Source organism: Heloderma suspectum, chromosome 3 (assembly GCF_057233095.1).
Source record: "Heloderma suspectum isolate Gila_16-S chromosome 3, 16-S_ref, whole genome shotgun sequence".
Taxonomy (NCBI): Eukaryota; Metazoa; Chordata; class Lepidosauria; order Squamata; family Helodermatidae; genus Heloderma; species Heloderma suspectum.
The window spans coordinates 162,429,551-162,450,129 of NC_139460.1; the positions used below are offsets into that span (position 1 = coordinate 162,429,551).

The 20,579-nt window shown below is 44.6% G+C and overlaps 1 protein-coding gene across 1 annotated transcript in view; it reads left to right on the forward strand.

The window, feature by feature from the left end:
• Nucleotides 1-5,899: 5,899 nt before the first annotated feature.
• PCDH9 (protocadherin 9) overlaps nucleotides 5,900-20,579 on the forward strand; it is a 1,250,417-nt gene continuing 1,235,737 nt past the window's right edge. The window contains exons 1-2 of the mRNA XM_084844860.1: nucleotides 5,900-6,719; nucleotides 8,011-11,170. Coding sequence (XP_084700986.1) covers nucleotides 8,135-11,170 — 3,036 coding nt within the window. The 5' untranslated portion in view covers nucleotides 5,900-6,719; nucleotides 8,011-8,134. The remainder of the gene's footprint in view (nucleotides 6,720-8,010; nucleotides 11,171-20,579) is intronic.

The following is a 20,579-nucleotide window of genomic DNA, read 5'->3' on the forward strand; positions in this document are numbered from 1 at the left end:
CACTTACTAGGGAGTAAGTCCCATTGAGTAAACATGCATAGGACTGCACTATTAACCTCATGGCAGAATTGAGCAACCGAAAAGAGGAAGGCAGATAGAATCTTGTTTAATAGAGCATTCCACAGAATGGGTACCACCACTTGAAAAAGCCTGATTCTGAGTCCTAGCCATGTGATTGGGGGGCAGGGGCCTGAACAATGAAGTAGGCAAGAATAAAATGCTGTTAAATTACCTAGCTTCTGTCAGAGAGGAAGCGTTAATGAAACAGCAAACAAATGTGGAGGTATGCTCCTGTTCACATGAAAAGTCACCAGTTTAATAAGCACACTTTTCATTGTTAGTGCTCATTAACTCCCACACTGCTCATGCCGAGGGCCCATTCATAACACTACCAGAGTGGCATGGCTCATGTGACTACCATGGTTGCGTTCTACAGATGTATGTTACTGCTGCCACTCCAGGAACATAAGGATCAGACTTAAAAGAAGGGTTAATTTAAAAGAATAGGAATTCAGACCTATTTGAAGGGGAGCATTACCTCAACTCCTGATTAGAGATATAAACATATTTTTAAAACAATTTCTTCCCAGGGATTTCTGGAACAACTTGGGAGAAAACTTTTTTTTCTTGTTTTTTCTTGTTGTTTTTTTCCCCAGGCCTTCACATCTGTACTCCTGATTGTTCACATGAATGTTACAGGAGTTACCTGCACATTGATCAAAATGGCATGGTGAAAAAGCTGAAAGAGGAAAATGTGTGTAACAGAAGATAACGGACTAGGATCCAGGTTTAAATCAATGGGTATACAGGTAAGGTGTAAACAGCTTGGATCACTGCTTCCATCATCCTCTTTGTCTCTATAGATCCTCTGGAAAGACCTTCTTGTTACCACCTCTAGATTGGCAATGTCCCAGAGAAGGGCCTTCTTACTAGCTTTGGCACATCTGCATAATGTTCTTCCCTGTGAAGTCCACCAAGCCCCATTGCTCAAGCCTCCAAAGACTGGCAAAAACTTTTGTTTGTTTCAGAAGTTCTATAGAACACTATGAGGACATAGTTTAATTTGTGCGTGTTTTACAGTGTGTATAAAATTTTTATTGTTTTTTATTTTGTAGTGCCATTATACTCTTTTAGTTAGCCTTCCCTAACCTGGTGCCTTTCAGATGTTTTGGACTACAACTCTCAGCTTTCCTGACCATTGGCCCTGCTGGCTGGGGCTAATGGGAGTTGAAGTCCAAACCATCTGGAGGGCACCAGGTTGAGGAAGGCTGATGCACCCAAACTGGAAAAAAGATGAGCCATGAATTGAATAAGTACATGCAAATAAGGATGATAGAAGAAATTCTGAGATGGAAACCATTGCAGCACATCCTTATGTACAGGTTACAGACGCAGGGTTTTTTGGTACCTGTCCCTAGTAAATCACTGATACTATCTTGCTTTTGGGGATGGCTTTAGGGGCTACATTTTCAAAATGTTAGATTGAGCTTTCACCCTCCTCCCCTGGGTCTTTTTGAAACATCTGAGTGGGAACAATGCATTTGGTGTAAATGCATACACATAAATACTCGTGCCCTGTAGAACATAACCAAACCAGGGGTAAGCAATGTGGCATCCGCCAGATGTTTTGGATATAACTCCCATCAGCCCCAGCCAGCATGATTCATAGTCAGGTATTATGGGACTTGTAGTCGAACATATATGGACTACCAGGTTGCCTACCCCTGACCAAATATTTCACACCCCATAAGCGGTAAAGTTCTGATTTCAATTATATATTTTTTTCCCAGTTTAACCCTTTTAAAAAAACCTAAATATTTTTCCTTTGAAATCAGTTCAAGACCAGCTATTGCAAATGAATTGAAAATACACTGTTCGGTAATGAAGAACAGCCTTCAACAGTGTTGAATGGGTCAGACCACAGAATATAATCTTTGGTGTAAGAGTAGGAATGAACAAGAACACAAGAATGTCCCTTGTTGAGTCCCCCCCTCAACCCCCATGAAACGCTGGGAAGACAACAGCAGATAACTGTGAGCATACACATTTGAGATCATTTAATGCAGGCTAGTTATCCTTTCATGCCCTTTAACAATTCCGTCATGCTTTGGAACCAGCCCTATTTCAGGTCAGTTGCAAATTTGGTGTGCACTCTTTCCAAACGTTCACCCCAACCATTACGAACAGAACACTACTGGACCCATGACAAACCTCTGTGGAATTTCACTCCTTATCTTCGCCAACCGGGAGAGCAATCCATTAACTGTTACACCTTGAGTGCTCCTTCTCAGCCATTCGTACACCTAATCTATTCCACCACCTTTTAACCTGCATTTCGCTGGCTGACATATGGGAATGACATGTTCAAGGTATTGCTGTCAAAAGCCCAAAAGCATACTTGTTTTGCATTTCCATCAACCAAGGGGGCCTATAAATAGCATTCTCTTGACCTGCCCGGAGCAGACTGAGAGAGCCAGTGTGCTGAAGAGGGTAGAGTATGAGACTTATCAGGGAAACAAGATGGTTGCCAAGTGCTCAGTAGACCTCAGAATACGACTGGTGGCAGCGGTGCAGAGAGGGGTAGGAGGCAAACTGCCAGAGGTCCCACAAGGCTGAGGGCTCCAAACATAGTTGGGCATATTGCTTAACGTTAATGGACAAAGACGGTTGGGCCTAGCCGATATTTCACCTTTGACCTTCTGCATAGTGGCTTACAGAGTTAAATAGAAAGCCTATTCCCAGAATTCCCTGCAGGTTAGCTGGAGTGCTGCAGTGTGTCCTTGGCTGAGGCCTGTAAATTAGGACAAGCAACAACTCTGCATGGGAGGGAGGAGCAGTAGGCCCCAACACACACTGTAATACTACATGCTAAGCTATATATTTATTATGTCAATATTCCACATACATAAACATATTATGTTATCTACCAACAGCATTTTTTTTGGGGGGGGGGAACAGATGGGAGAACCTCAGTACTATGTTTTGCCCCAGGCTACATAGTATGTCTTTAAAGCCCTGGTTGGTGGACTGTTCAGTGTGATGGGTCAAAAGTTGTGCCCTAGAAAAATTGTGACCCCACTTCTCTCCTACCCCTACACTCTTAATATTGGGACTGAAGGGATGGGAAGTGACCAGATTCTACCAACCATGTTACAGCCTGATACCTAGGGATGGCGGAGAATTCCGCCACGGATTTCAGTGAGGCCGAATGCACTCGCATTCGGCCCCCTGAAACCTGTGGCGGAACGGCCTCCCACCCCCCCGCCACCCCGCGGAATCCCCTCGGGACGAAGCTTACCTGGGGCAGGGGCGGCGGCAGCTCCGGTGGCGGCTGGTCTCTCGGCCGGCTGCTGCAGCTGCCATTTGCATCCTGCCAGGCTGCTGTGATAGGCTACGTATTTACGTAGCCTATCATGGCAAAGAGCAGGGGCGCAAACGGCAGCTGCTACGCCTTTTATGCCCCTGCTCTTTCCGTGATAGGCTATGTATTTACGTAGCCTATCATGGCAGCCTGGAAGTACACAAATGGCAGCCACTATAACGGCCGCCATTTGCAGCCACAGCAGCCCGGCTGGAACTCTGGCTGTGGACAGCCCTGGCTGGTGGCACCACAGAGCCGCCGCAGAGCAAAGCCAGCCAGGGAGGATTCCGGGGGGAGGGACGGAGTGCCTCCCCCCCACGTGGATGCCCCTGCACGGAGCCAGGTAAGGGATTCGTACATCCCTACTGGTACCAAACACTGATTACTGCAATGCGCTCCATGTAGGGTTGCTCTTAAGGCTGGTCTGGAAGCTGGTGTTAGTGCAGAATACACTTGGCTGTTGTCAGGAGCTGCCCCTTTTCAACATGCAACTCCTTTGCTGAGGAAATTGCACTGGTTGCCTATTTGCTACCAGACCAGGTTTAAGGTATTAGTACTAGTGTACAAAGCCCTAAACAACTCGGGATCAGGATACCTCAGAGAGTGCCTTCTTCTTTACCAACCTGCCTGGTCATTGAGGTCATCAGAGGGCATGTCCCTGGTGGTTCCACATGGACCCATGGCCCAGCTGGAGTCTACCAGGAAAAGAGCCTTCAGTGTGGTGGCCCCCTTCCTGCGGTACTCCCTGCCTTCGGAGATCAGGCAGGCGCCAATGTTGTGTTGCTTTCAGCACCTCCTGAAGACATTGTTATTTCGAGAGGCCTTCCTTGAGTAATCAGCCGTGGCTTATTAAATTCAGAATTTGTTTCTTTTAAACTGTTTTCCTTGTTTTAACATGTTTTATTTTTATCTGTTGTTCACCACTCCAAAATCTTTTGATGTGGAGCAATATATAAATATTGTAAATAAACAAAAAAAAAATTATTTAGATGCAAGTCTTTCTGAGTTCAATGTGAGTGACCTCCCATTTTTCCTTAGGACTACAGCCAAAGGCTGCAACACCAAGCATACTTACTTGGGGATAAGTCCAAAGGATATCAATTGGCCCTACTCCTGAGTAAATCTGGATTGAATCCAGCAGCTGGATGCACTAGCACCACGAGAAACCTGCAACCAACCATCCATTTGGAAAGCTATTTGTGAGCTGTACTTCAGACTGAGGCCTCAACATTTGGAGAAGGCCACTGAGGCCAACTACTGAGCAACTACCAATTTGGAGCAGCACTCCCCTTCTTGGTGAGCTCTACATCCAACACTTCTGCTCAGAGCAAGTGGAAGAAAGCGAGTAATGGTGGCAAAGAGCAGCCCTGCTGCCTCCTCTCGCTTCCTTGCCATGCCATCTCCCTGCAGAAGGAATGAAGGCTGGGATCCCACTCCTTGCAGATGCTGTCACTGCTCATTTGGCCACATGGGCGAGCAAGCAGCAGACACAGCTGCAAGAGGCAGCCTCATTCCCTTCGGGGAAGCTGCAGGGAGGCGTGAGCCCTCAGCACCCAAACAGAACCGCCCAAAGCAAGAGAGCTCCTTGCAGCCCTTCCACTGCTTGGCTGCCCACTTGGGTGAGCAAACAGCAGCAAGGAGCAGCTGCTGCCTCCACTCACTCAGCCTCTCCTCCAGGTGGCAAATAGGTCCAATCCCAACCTTCCAGAGAGGATGGAGGGTGCAGCTGCAGCAGCTGTTCCTCACAGCTGCCTCCACTGATCCGTTGCTCTGACAAGCAAGGGGCAGGTGCAGTCCTAAAACCTCTCGCTCTGGGCAGAACAGCAGGCCCAATCCCAACTGCCAGCTTAACTAGAGAGAGAAGGCAGGCTCCTTGCCTTCGTTGCCCAGTCACCCACTCGGGCAAGCAAGCAAGCAAGCAAGCAAGCAGCCGCTGGTTCCTCTGGCTACCCCGCTTCCTCTGGGTGGTGCAGCAGAGACGGGACTGGTCCCACTGGCGAAAGCAAGGGGGCGGGTGTGTGTGTGTGTGAAGAACCAGCCTTGGTGTACTCCACGCATCCCCAGTGGTTTAAAGCGAGAGGCGCCATGGCTCAGACCTGGCCTGTTCTCTAGCCATTCGAAGCGGAGACAAAAGCACTCTGCACATGCTCAGAGGGCCGTTTTCCTTTCGAGCGGTAAAACGAAAAAGGGGAGGGAGAGCTCCGTTATTACATGTGTGCGATAGGAGCCGGGAGTGCCGCGGCCGAACAATAGGTTCCGGGGCTCGGCCCGCGCATTCCGTTCAGCCTCAGCCGAGGCTCTCGCCCTCCGCTGCCCGCAGCCTTATTAGCCATTCTGCACAGCAGCGGGCAGAGCGCTCGCCGCTTCCCCGCCCACAGCGCCTGAGCGACTCGCCCGCCCGCCCGTCAGCGAGCTCGCCTCGCTCCCGTCCCCGCCTCGTGCGTGGCCGGCCAATCCGGCGCCGCGGAGGGGCGCGGCTTAGCCTGGCTCACGCCCTCCCTCTGGGCTTATTGAGAGTTATATCAAGAAATTCAGTTCAGAGAGGGAAGAGAAGAGAGAGTGTAAGAGAGCGCGCGACCTGGGGGGAAAGCTGGCGCGGCTTCCTTCCAGCGAAGCAGTAAACCGGTTCGGATTTGCGGCCATCATCAACCCGCGAGGAGATCAAAGCCAAGACAAGAAGCATTTTACCCCCCCCCCCCATCACCACCCTAACGCGGTGACATTTCCGTTCCGTAAGAAGTTGCGGGATCAGTTTTCTCCTCTGTTTCTAGACGCTGATGAGGATGATGCCGAGAGAGAGAGAGAGAGAGGAATGGGAATTAACGTGCGGTGCAGAGCGTGACATGCCCCTGATCTAAACAAGAACTACGCTGGGATTTCTGCCTGCCTGCCTGCCTTGGGTTTGTTTAGCTGGCGGTGTCGCCTGCGCCACGTTCCAGACGCCCAAGAGAGACCCGCATCACTTCGGTGATGGTAACGCTAACGCTAATAATCAAGAGAAATACATAAAGCCGGAAAGGGAGACAGTGGGGAGACGCAGACCAGCCACACGCGCCCACAGAGAGAGGATGACTAACCCGGACAGAACTGTGAATTTGTTCGCTGGAGTTGTTAATTTGCCGCCGCGAAGCAGCACCTTTGGGCTCAAGGAGGAAGCGTCCGCCTTCACGATTGCTTGCTGACTTCTCTCCCCCCGCCAGCCCCAGCCCAGCGCCACACACATCCACATCGCGGCCTCCCCGCACCCCCAAATTACGAATTTGGTGGCTTGTGGACCAGATGCGTTGTGTGGTGCTGTCTCTGTGTCTCGGAAGAACGGATCCTTCCTCCCACGGCTGCTGCAGCTCATCGGCACAAGGTACAGCGGCAATGTAAGAGCAAAGTTACACGGGCTTCGTGGGAGGGGGGAGGGCATTACAATGGATTTCAAGATAGATAGATAGATAGATAGATAGATATATTCGTGGGGGAGGAAGGGAAATCTCGGCTTTGCCTGGGGGTTGAGGTTGCTGTCTCTGCAGCCCCTACCTGCCCGCATCGGTGGTAATGGAAATGATCGCGGACATCAGCGCGCAGCTTTTAATGCAGATGTAAGATCAGAGCTCCTGACCAAACTCTCCCCGCCCCCCAATCTGTGAGGACGCCTGGAGCTTTCTTTGCTCCCATAAGGGCATCTGAGCAGAAGTCTCCTCTTTTTTTTCTTAACCAGCACTATTAGGCTGCAGTATTTATGTGTGGCAGCTGCTTGCTAATAACACATCTGGAGGGGCAGCCGAGTGTCACATCGTGTGCCCCCCCACGCCACACACGCAACCCCCATCAAAGAAACAAACAAACAAACCCCAAATAGCATCTTTCTGCCTTTTTTGTTTTTTTTTGGTAAACATCTGGCTTGCTGCTTCTGAGTTGGTCCTAGACGCCTCCTCCCAAAATCTTCTATGTTGAAGTTGAACATTGTCAGGCAGAAGCGAGCCACGCACACTGCAACATCTGGAGAAGGTGACATTTGGGAAGAAACTAGAAGTCCTGTTATTGTCTCCTTTAGAAAGGATGGGAAGTAACCAGAGAGCTGCTGCAGAAACAGCGGTGCCCGCAGCTTGTCTGAATCCTTCTGTATCCTACACCATCTAGTAGCACAAGCATAGGGTGAAGCATACAAGCAAGAGGAAAGGAAAATCTAGCTAGGTAATTTAATTGGGGGAGGGCAGGATGCATGACGCTTTAAATTGCAGTTAGTGTACCATTCGTGCTATGAATTTTTTTCAACTTACATCAAATTTATGGGTGGAAAGGGAAAGCATTGTATGATATGCACAGTGCTCTGGACTGGTCTGGGCAAGAGTGTATGAATTGCATCTCTCCCCCCCGCCCCCCTGCAACTAGTTAATTTCATTCTCAATATGTGCAATTACTAGTGGTGGTCTATTCATGGAGAATTTCCCTCTCGGTCTCCCTCTCTTGTCATGTGTGTGTGTATGAGAGAGAGAGAGAGAAGGAAGGAAGGAAGCAGGTGGCAAGTGTTTCTCATTTGCAAGTGTGTGTGTGCGTTGCAGAAATGTGGAGCGGGACTTAGCGGTTCCATGTGGTGTCAGTTAAAATGAGACAATAACACTTGTTTTTTGTTGTTGTTGTTGTGATTGTGTTGACAGTGGCTGTCGGGAAGTGAGAGCTGTGATGTGATGCATCCTGCAGTCCTCTTGCGAACAAGGCAGCACTCCTTTGTGGAAACCTTGAAATCCTAAAACCCCAAGAAGGAGCTATAAACACATTATCATGGACCTGAGGGATTTTTACCTGTTGGCTGCCCTGATTGCCTGTTTAAGGCTGGATTCTGCTGTAGCTCAAGAACTTATTTACACGATCCGAGAGGAGCTGCCAGAAAACGTCCCCATTGGGAACATACCAAAGGATTTGAACATTTCTCACATCAATGCTGCCACAGGAACCAGTGCTAGTCTTGTCTACAGACTGGTCTCCAAAGCAGGGGATGCCCCTTTGGTGAAAGTGTCCAGCACCACGGGGGAGATCTTTACCACCTCCAACCGAATTGACAGAGAAAGACTCTGTGCTGGAGCTGCCTATGCTGAAGAGAATGAGTGCTTCTTTGAACTGGAGGTGGTGATTCTCCCCAATGACTTTTTTCGGCTGATCAAGATCAAAATCATTGTGAAAGATACCAATGACAATGCCCCCATGTTTCCATCCCCTGTAATCAACATCTCCATACCTGAAAACACTCTGATCAACAGCCGCTTTCCAATCCCATCCGCCACAGACCCTGACACTGGTTTCAATGGGGTGCAGCACTATGAACTTCTGAATGGGCAAAGCGTCTTTGGGCTGGATATTGTGGAAACGCCGGAAGGCGAGAAGTGGCCTCAACTGATAGTGCAGCAGAACTTGGACCGAGAGCAGAAAGATACCTATGTGATGAAAATCAAAGTCGAGGATGGAGGAACGCCACAGAAATCCAGCACGGCCATCCTCCAGGTCACAGTAAGTGATGTCAATGACAACAGGCCGGTTTTTAAAGAGAGTCAGGTGGAGGTTCACATACCAGAGAATGCCCCTGTAGGTACTTCCGTCATTCAACTTCATGCCACCGATGCAGATATAGGAAGCAATGCAGAAATCAGATATATTTTTGGTGCCCAGGTTGCTCCTGCAACTAAAAGACTCTTTGCTTTAAACAACACAACTGGGCTGATTACAGTCCAGAGGGCCTTAGACCGAGAGGAGACTGCAATCCACAAGGTGACAGTGCTGGCCAGTGATGGTAGTTCTACACCTGCCCGGGCAACTGTTACTATCAATGTGACTGATGTTAATGATAACCCCCCTAATATAGACCTCAGGTATATTATAAGTCCCATCAATGGCACAGTGTACTTATCTGAGAAAGATCCTGTCAATACTAAGATTGCCCTCATTACAGTCTCAGATAAGGATACTGATGTGAATGGCAAAGTGATCTGTTTCATTGAGAGAGAGGTGCCATTCCACTTGAAGGCTGTTTACGACAACCAGTACTTGTTAGAGACCTCTTCCTTGCTGGACTACGAGGGCACCAAAGAATTCAGCTTTAAAATAGTTGCCTCCGATTCTGGCAAGCCCAGTTTGAACCAGACTGCCCTGGTAAGAGTTAAGCTGGAGGATGAAAATGACAACCCTCCAATTTTCAGCCAGCCGGTAATTGAGCTGTCTGTTTCGGAAAACAACCGCCGTGGTCTGTACTTAACCACTATTAGTGCCACGGATGAGGACAGTGGGAAAAATGCCGACATTGTTTATCAGCTTGGCCCCAATGCCTCCTTTTTTGATTTGGATCGAAAGACGGGGGTTTTGACAGCCTCCCGGGTCTTTGACAGAGAAGAGCAGGAGAGGTTCATTTTTACTGTTACGGCCCGAGACAATGGTACCCCTCCCCTGCAGAGTCAAGCTGCTGTGATTGTGACAGTACTGGATGAGAATGACAACAGTCCCAAATTTACTCATAATCATTTTCAGTTTTTTGTGTCGGAGAACCTACCAAAGTATAGCACCGTAGGAGTGATCACGGTAACTGATGCAGATGCAGGAGATAATAAAGCTGTGACTCTTTCCATCCTGAATGACAATGAGAACTTTGTTCTGGATCCTTACTCTGGAGTTATAAAATCAAACGTTTCTTTTGACCGGGAGCAGCAGAGTTCCTACACCTTTGACGTCAAGGCAATTGATGGAGGGCATCCACCCCGCTCTTCTACTGCAAAAGTCACCATTAATGTCATGGATGTTAACGACAACAGCCCCGTGGTCATCTACCCACCTTCTAATACTTCTTTTAAGCTGGTACCTCTCTCAGCTATCCCTGGCTCTGTAGTGGCTGAAGTGTTTGCTGTTGACATTGACACGGGCATGAATGCTGAACTTAAATACACAATAGTAAGTGGAAACAACAAAGGTTTGTTTCGTATTGATCCGGTGACGGGTAACATAACTCTGGAAGAAAAACCTACTCTGACTGACGTGGGGCTGCATCGGTTAGTGGTCAATATTAGTGACCTGGGTTATCCTAAATCCTTACATACTCTTGTCCTTGTGTTTTTGTATGTCAACGACACAGCTGGAAATGCTTCTTATATTTATGACTTGATCCGCAGGACTATGGAAACGCCCTTGGATAGGAACATCGGGGACAGCAGCCAGCCTTATCAAAATGAGGACTACTTGACAATAATGATTGCTATTGTGGCAGGTGCCATGGTTGTCATTGTGGTAATATTTGTCACTGTTCTGGTCCGCTGCCGCCATGCTTCCAGGTTCAAAGCTGCCCAAAGGAGCAAGCAAGGCGCCGAGTGGATGTCTCCCAACCAGGAGAATAAACAGAACAAGAAGAAGAAGAGGAAGAAACGGAAGTCACCCAAGAGTTCCCTGTTGAATTTTGTTACCATTGAGGAATCCAAACCTGAGGATGCAGTTCACGAACCTATCAACGGGACCATTAGCCTTCCAGCTGAGCTGGAGGAGCAAAGTATAGGACGATTTGACTGGGGCACTGCACCACCCACCACTTTTAAGCCTAACAGCCCTGACCTTGCTAAGCATTACAAATCTGCCTCTCCACAGTCTGCTTTCCATCTTAAGCCTGACACCCCCGTCTCGGTGAAAAAACATCATGTGATTCAGGAGCTCCCTTTGGACAACACCTTTGTTGGGGGCTGTGATACCCTTTCCAAACGCTCTTCCACTAGTTCAGATCACTTCAGTGCCTCAGAGTGCAGTTCCCAAGGAGGCTTCAAGACAAAGGGCCCCTTGCACACCAGACAGGTAAACGAGCACTTTTACTGGTCTATAAGTACTGCATACAAGTGCCCGCTCAACCAGTATTAAAGTGCCAGGATGTGTTTTTCTTTCACCGTAATTTTAGCTTAGTTATAATTTGGATGGAGAAGGGAAGGGCGGGGAGAGAACCTGTCCATTTGCTATCTCTCTGGGACAGCAGGACTATGCATTTGTAGAATGAATATGATGGTCCAAAGTTATAAGTCAGCAACTTATTATTATTATTTTTTAGAAAGAACAATATGCACACACTCATGCGCAGGTAGAGTCACACACACATACACCTATTCAGAGCCTAAAGCAATTGTGTAAAGTTTGTCAAAAACATCAGTATAGACTCTAGAGGTTTACTGAAGAATATATATATATATATATATATATATATATATATATATATATATATATATACACACACACACATACACACACACACACACACATTTCTCAGTCTGCCAAATCCAAGTCAAAGGGAAAACAATATTGACTGTTTCAGGATTAAATATGTTAACTTCTGATCAAAGAAAAGTTGAAGTTTCACATGAGGTTGGCTGAAGTGTGTTTTGTTTTTTCCCATTTGTTGCAAACTGATCTGGAACATTTGTTAAGTTATTGTTGTTCAGGGGGTTAACTATGTCCTCCCAAAGGCTCAAAGACTGTGTTGCGCTGTGTTTGTTGGGCAGGATATAACTAAGCTATCAGGAAGTCTTCCTCTGTTTTGAATCACAATGCGTTTTGTTGCACCATAGTAAAGTTGTGTGTCTATTAGAGAAGAGGATTTTTAGTTTGGTGTGTGTGTGTGTGTGTTTTTAAAAATGGCCAAAGTACATTTTTCAAAAGGAATGCATTTGCTTTGAATAAAAAAAAATAATTATGCAGAAGAAAACCCCATCCCATTGTAAATATGTTCTCATATTAGTGGTGCATAAGTAATCTGTCTTAACTCATTTAAAGCTGTGAAATATGCCATACGAAGAAGGATTAGTAGGCTGGGAAAACTCATATTTCAACTAAATCCAGCAGTAGGGTTTTGGAGTTATTTTTCTTTCTTTTTTTAGGTCAAATAATTCCTTGCTAATAAAGATTTCAATGTGGTGCTGTCTAATTCATTTCACTGGTGCTTGTCTTTTGCCACTAAATTAGAATGTCAGAATGAGCCTGTAGATGGCACTAAGGTACTATGTGGCTTGGGCTGGCTTGCTGCCAATCCTGCAGTAGGTAAGAAATGGGGGGAGGGACAGTTCAAACTGGTACTAAAGCCAAAGAAACCTTTTATTTAATGATAGTCACACTGAAGCGACCAGTAGTTAAGCTAGCATGTTTTGCTGTAGCTCCTTAGTGCTTAGTTTTCAGTGCATCGATTGTCTAAGGCTTTAGCTTTAGCACATATGACGGTTGGCGTTATATTCTCCTGAGTTATGGTGGATTGTTTGGGTTGATCACAAGGTCCATAGCCAGAGAACAGAGCAAGGCACACTCTGATAGGTTTGTGCCATTAGAGATGGATAGTGACCATTCTGTTAGTTTGAGTCATTTCCCAAGCTGTATGTTATGTTTCTCGAAATTGCATTTTGACTTTTGAATGTCTCTCTGATAACAAGGCACTGTATTTAAAGCTCACACTCAGGAGATATCTTGTGGACATAACGACCCCCAGAACACTCAATAAACTTGTTAAAAGGGATTTGAAAGGGGGGGATCTTCTCACAGAACACTCTTTCATAAGTATTTTGAAGCACGGCTATGCTCTCAAACTAACGTTTACAGTCATTTGTAGACTTCTGTCCAGACAACTTCAAAAGAACAACAACACCCCACTGACCATTAAACCTCGATGCAATGAGCAGAACCTGAGATTAGACAATGCTCCCCCGACCCTGTCCCTTCCATTTTTATTACAGAAATATCTGACATTGTTTTGATGTTAAGCGATTTTGTTCCACTTAGTTCTCATTTCCTGGGCTCCGTTACAAGAATGAGACTTAACTTCTTTGAGGAGTCAAATGGGGATTAAAATCACAAACACAAAATGCTTTACCTGGCAGAGCATGTAAACACCACTCAAGAGACTTGACAGTTCAGGGTAGGGAAACATAAAAATCAACATATCCTGTTTTATCTTCTTCTATATTACTGTTACAAAAAAATTGACTTATAGTTTTAATAGTCTCATAACTGTAAATGTAGAAGTGCTGATTTAAATAAGTCCTGTCCTGATTATTATTTTTTTTGAGAGCCCATGCAAGGATAGATATGATCCAGAATTATTCAGATAGTGCCCTGTTTCACTGGTATGGTAGCAAGCTTTTGAACAGTACAAAACCGTTACCTTCATTTTGGGCCATCTTTATTGAGAAGGCAAGGCATCACCTGAGCCACTGAGAACCTGTATGTTGTTGGGGTTTTTTTTTTTACAGCAACAGGACAGCCACTTTTGTAACTAATGGAAAGGTAGGTAAGGGCTGATATTGAGGTGCGTATAGACACCTTTATTCAGTTGCCCATTTTGGTCTAAATGGCAAGGCTGGATTAAAAAATAGACATCTAGGTTCTTTGTTTTGTGAAGATTATGTTGCTTGCTGTTGTAGCCATTGGTGGCAGGATGTATGGAGAAACTGGTACATTGTCATTATGCTTTTCATTAGGGCATGGCATTTAAAGCAGTAAGCCTAAACACACGTACTTGGAAAGGCATTGTGTAGACAGCAGTGTAGACAGCTCCTAAACACATTTATTTGCAAGTAAATGTGTTTAGGAGCTAGGTGTAAAAATAGTTACTTAGTTTTGTTGTTTAAGGTTTGGGCCAAAACCATCAGTGTATGGTTAGTTCATACAGAGTCATAAGATACAGGTGAAGAGCACAATCCACTGGAAGATGACCTTCACAAGCCATGTTGAAATGGATCAAAATGTCCTGGCATAGCACCCATTTAGTTCAGTGGAACTTCTGCAGAACATCCAGTGGATTGTACCCAGTAAAAAAGGAATAGATGGGCATATTGCATGGTTTTGCAGGTGGGAGTTTCACTCTGCTATTCATGATCTAGATTAGCCTTTCCCAAATTGTTGCCCTCCAGATGTGTGGGACTTCAATTTCAATTATCCCCAGCTAGTGTGGTGAACACTTTGGGGAAGGTTGACCTTGATAGTCTCTATTCTGGTAATTGTTGGCTTGGGACATAATCCAGTGGAAACTTCTTCCAGACAAGGACTGTAGGAGTATATAGAAGCTGCACAAGATTTGTTTTCCCATTTGATTTACCCAGATTGGTGTAGGTGCAGGTGAACAGAATCTAGATAGTACTCTGTGTTTATACCCACATGAAACTTGTAGGTTGGCTCTGTAAAATAGTAGAGCTGTCACTCTACAAAATCAGCTGCTTTTTCAAAGGTTGGTCCTTCAAGAATATGCAAAACATCAACAAAACCTTCACCAGGATAAGTTTAATAACACAATGAATGTATATCCACTGTCAGTATGGTTTTAGGAGACAATGGAATTTGGTTGCTCTAAACACCTTAACCTTTCAAAATTGTTTGCATTGTGAAAGGTTTAGATTTAATTGTCCTTTAATACATTGGGTTTTACATTTTATATCCCACATTCCTTTACAGATGTCTTGTAGCTGATGTTCAGATTGTTTGAGGGTTCTATTTATGGCTTTCCTGGTCCTTTAGATTATTGTTATCATTAAAAAAGAAATCATAAACAAGCCTGGATTTGAGTCACTGGATAACATGGATTGGAATCATTGGGGTTAATGGGCTGATCCTAGTATTTGCTAGGGCAAGAAATAAATGTTTAGGATTAGAATATTTTTACACTACACCAATGAAACGTCACAAAGTACAGTAGTGCATCTGGAATATTGTTACTGGAATATTATTCTGAGTTCTATAGCAGATACGTTAGTGAAGATATTGAGGATTCTCATACCAATATGCTTAAATGCAAGTACTTATGATTGTGAGTTGTGGATTGGGATTTAAGTGCCTAAAACACAGGATCTCTTAAATACCAATCATGAAAACCTATGTATATGCTGCAGAAAAAATAAGTGCATAAAATTCCATTAAACAGACTTGCATGGAAATTGCAAATGGTTCTATTGTCAGGTATGAGAAGATGGATATTGAAGGATAAAAATGACTATAAAGCCATACCATAGAACACATTACGCTCAAAGCAATGGCCTTCGAGACAAAATGCTACACCATAGTTTAGTGTTATGTGAATGAGTCTGCTTTGCCCTCCCCTCTGATGTGGACGTGAAGAGGAAATTGGAAGCCTTTGCTTCCATTTTCAACTAACGGCAGTTTGTTATGTGTGATCCGTTAGTTTTAACTATGGTTTATATGAACAATCTGAGATCATAAACCACAGTTTGAAATTGGCTTGTTTGGACAAACCATAGTTAAAACTAACCACAGATTCTCCTGGTTCAGATATAACAACCAATTGTGGTTAGTTGAAAATGAAAGTAAATGCTTCCAATTGCCTCCTCATGTCCGTGCCAGAGGAGGAGAGGGAAGGGAGTGCTCATTCATAAAACATTAAACCATACTTTAATGTTGCATCCAAAATGCATCCACTTAGTGCCAAATACTGTCTTCTCAGGAGCTGGATAAATAGGTTGAGATATTTGATCTGGTGCCAGAAGGAGTATCTGTTAGTGAGTCTGGCTGAGGTTTAAGCCGTTTCTATATGTGCCAGACATGTGGCAGTGTGTGCCAAAATAGAAAAAGAGAGTCTGTAGGCAGGGGGGAAAGTATGTGGGGGAGGGGAGAGGAAAGGCATTGCTGAGCAGGGCCACTGAACAGCAAGAAATACTCTTTGTTGGTTGGCCATTATTACCCAAAAATGTTTGTCTGGGGTTAGATCATGCTCACGGCCATTCAGAAAAAATAGACTGGGAGTCAATCAAAGCTTGGTCAAATCCTGCAAAATAGTAGAGGAGGATGGGCCATTTTGAGGTCTACTAAGCTTTTCAAAGTGGCCTGCTAGATAAGGCCTCTGCCTCAAGACCTGAAGACTGATGATAGTCTCATAGGAAGGCAAAACCTGACAACATCTAGGGTGGTGAGTTTCCCATCATTGACTAAACCTAGGTCCCCCAGGTTGCTCTGTGTGTGCTTCAGCCTAGAGCTGCAATAATTATGAACTCTATTAATTACCCTTCATCACGTTCATGGTCAACTGCATGCCCCAGTGGTATCATGTCTACCATAAACTCCAATGGGACAGAATTATAAATAACAGCATAGATAACTGTAAAATATATGGAGAGTTCAACAGGCACCCTTGAGTGCTGTTGAAAACTGCAACAGGAAGCCAGGGCTGCAGTTAACTAAACTAAGAAGGCACAATCCCATCCCAGGTGGCTTGTTGTGCAGTGATTTATTTCCTTATATTTGTGATAAGAGCTGATAAAAAGGACACCAACAGAGCCTCTATTAAGCATTCTCATAAACCTGGGTTTGTAGGCAGAAACAGGAGTTTTGGGAATTCACAGTGAAACAGCAGTTTATGAACAATTTGACGTAACACATGTTATTGAATGAAATGCTTTGATTTTGATTGTCTTATGATTTTGACTGTTTGAAAATCAGGGTGCGTTCAGTGAAGACTGGCCAAAAAAAGTACTTATAAAATGTGCCAGACTTTAGTTATTTACACACATGCATGCACACACACACACACGCGTGCGCACACACGTACGTAACAATGAATAAAGGCTTTAAGAACTTCGAAAGACTGTGAAAATGCAGTACAGCCCCCTCACCCCCATTAATAAAATAAATAAAAGTTAGCAGGTTTTTTTCAGCTGCCTAAAGAAATTCATCTTTGAGCTGAGACCAAGTGCGGAAAACTTCAGCGGAAAAGAAGAACTTTGCGGGGAAGTGAAAAGCATGTGAAAACAGGGGGTTGTAATGGAAATTGGAATATAACCTTAAGCGATAGTACTGTTTTCAATAGCAGCCGTAGAAATGCTAAGCTAGAAGAAATCTTTTTTCTTTTTTTGTACACAGAGACATTCAGTTAAAGCTCCAAGAAGCTTCCCACTTCCCTTTCCTTTAATTTACTGGGTCCCCGTGTGTGTGTGTGTGTGTGTGCGTGCACGTGTGCATGCGGTGTTTTTGTGTGTGTATGAATCATTAAGGTTGCTTTCCCATTGATGTGCAATGTATAACTGTCTTAAATCGCATCACCTGTGGTGGAAAAAAAGATGGTGAGAGTTCAATGCTATCAGAGTTTTGTGATATAGTTCCTTTGTGTACAGGGACAAGGAAGGATCTTCTAGTTACCATTTCAGATTTTCATTTTCAAAGGATGTATTTTTCTGGCACAGCAAAACCATATCAGCTGCACTTTATTGACAGCAGTTTTATTGTAGCTAGCGGCTTTACAGTAAGCTGTTTATTGCTGTTTCCTAACTCAGTTGACAGCAATTGGGGAATTAATTTCCTTGCCCCCAGTGTGCTTTCTTGGGTATAAACAACAGATGTTTAAGATATGAAAACAGTGACCCATTTACATTTGACAACTTTTTAAGTACACAATTCTGCTTCGCCGAAAATTAAGCTGAAATTTGGTTTGGGGCAGAAAACACTTGACACATTCCACATTTCATGGGACAGACTGACCTGCTCAACAGAAAAAGACAAATCTATGTTTTAGTATTTCTGTGAAGAGCAGCATTTATATTTGGTGATGCTCATATCTGTTAAAAAGAGTTCGATGCTACTACTTCCTCTCCCTGTGTTACTTCCCCCAAAGTCAATTAGAGATTGTAAACTCCTTGAGATCTGGGACCTGATGGGGGGCGGGGGGTTGGCTTATGAAAGTCTTTGAAGCACCATTTACACAAATGGTGCTGTATAATTAATAATAATAGGCAAGGATACAACTAGCCATACTCCATTTGGGAGTATGTGGCAATGATTCTTATATAATCCATGGCTTATGTGTTTCCATGTTTCATATCATCCTTTATGTATTGGTTACTGTGCAGCCTTCATAACTTGCAAACTCTGAGTGCGTAGAGATATCATAGTAATCTATACGTGATATAGTATCTTTTGTCCCTCAAAGATCTTTCTACATTATAGTCAGAAGTGTCCTCATCCTTCACAAATGCAACAATCCGTCTGCTCCTTGCTCCAGAACTGTTGTTGATTCAGTTGAGTCTCAGTGGGAGAGGATAATACTAAGGACAGCTTTATATGCTAACATTTCCGATTTAAAAATATTGCATCTCAGATGAATCTCCCCATGTGAAAAAAAGTGTGTGTGTGTTTTGTAAGGTATAAAATGTGGCACAAATGTTGTTTAGGTTGCCACTACCCCCCTGCTGCAAGTAATTGTATCAGACAACAAATAAAGAGCAATTGCCCAATTCATACATTCACAATCATTCACAAGGAAATGATACTTTTGGCGTATTGAATTCATTACACTGCTTTATACATTACAGTACTTGGCTTTAAACCAGCTAAAGTGTGTGTCGACTAATGGTGCAATTCTAGGCATGCTTTCTAAGAAGTAATTCCCACTGCGTTCAGTGCGGCTTGCTTCCTGGTAAATGTGAGTAGGCTTGCGGAGGCTGCAATCCTATGCACACTTATTTGGGCATAGGCCCCACTGAGGGACTTACTTTTAAGTTAATATGCATTGGATTAGGTGACCTGAAAACCAAAGGAACAAGTTAGTCTCAACTAACTGAAGTCCCATTGCTTTCAGTGGGACTCAGTCATGACTAACTTTATTTGCACTGGAGATCTAATGTGTGCTTTTTCCTAGTGTGAGTTTATTTTTGGATAAGGCAGGCCTACGCAATGTGTGATACACCACACCAAACGATGTGGCCCAGCAGGCATGGCAAAAATGGAGTGCTTTTTTGAGCCATTGGTGTGTTGCCTGATGTGGCTAGCGGACTGAGTTTGGCTTGGTCACTCACATGTTTTATAGGCTTCCAAGGGGCAATTGAAATATATGAAGAGGCCCCCAAACTGATTCTCATGTTACAGTGGATTTTTTGCAGGTATTCGCGTGTGAGTGTGTGTGTATGAATAATGTAACTTGAGCTGGTAGCTCTCAGGTATCAGCTACAGCAACTTCTGTGATCTCAGATTTACATTTGGTACTGTCAAAGTCAACACAGGAAATGTCTGTGAGCTTCTGGCTTGCATCATACATTGCTCAGACAAATGCAAACATGGAGACACGGTTGAGATGGACAACCTTTTTTTAAAGGAAATGTAATGCGAGAACCATGAGTCTTAGATTACCAGTATTTCTCCTTGAAGCTATTTTGATTGATCTTAGGAGTCAATGGCTTGTGTCATTTTTCCCCCGGGGTAACTCTCTGTAATGCCCATGCAGTGCTGACACAGTGTCATGTTTTGTGATGTCACACTGAGGTCAATCAGTATGCTTCATCCTGGGCACAATTTTGCTAGTGAAGCAGTCTCCAGTGGAGGCCTTAAGGCAAGTTCACCTTCTGCAGTGCAGAAAAATCATATGTTGTCTGTGTAAGAAAGCATGATGAGAGATGAACTGAAAAAGAAAAAAAGAAAGCCTTTCCATACAATTGCTCCAAGCCACCAAAGGCATCAGTATCCATGTGCAATTTCCTTAATGGATAGGGAACCGTTTGCATGGTGTGTGTTTGGATGCACAGTTGCATTCATGCACATGCTTGTGTGTGGCAGCCTATTTCATATTACATCGGCCTGGTTTGCATGTCACCACGGCCCACTTTTTAAAAGATATAAATAAATTGTGGGTTGTTGTGAATGAGGCAGGTTTGGGTTTGGATGCAACACTACCCCCCCCCCCCCAGAAATGGAGCATCTTTAGGTTGTTTAGGCACTCCCACTGCAGTGGGCCCGGTTAGGCAGCACGCACCCCCATTCATGACAATCCACAAGTTTCAGAACAAAGAAGTGTCATGGGAAGGGCACCCCTGCTCCCTGCAGTTTGAATGCAGGGAAGGAGGAAAGCTGATTGTGGGAGTGGAATTTAGCCTAGAGAACCTGCAGGGCCAGAAAGGGCGTAGGCATTGCCCCTACCTCCCTGCTGCCCCAAATCACCCCCACCCCTTCCAATGTGGCTTTTCTAAAACAAGCAAACCTGACACTGGGGCTGTCTTGCGTGCGCTTGTACATAATGTGTGCTTAATCCCCCTTTGAAATCCATGGAACTTAAGCATCAAACTATGCACTTTAATTTCATTGTTTTCAAAGGAACCGATGCACACACCTGCCTTTTACTGTACTGCTCACAAGAGTTGAAAGCGACAGCCAGTACTGTTGGAATGCTTAATAACAGCAGGATGCCTTACCATCTTAAGAAGAAAGTAAAGACCTTCTAATAATATCAGGAGCAGCTCACTAT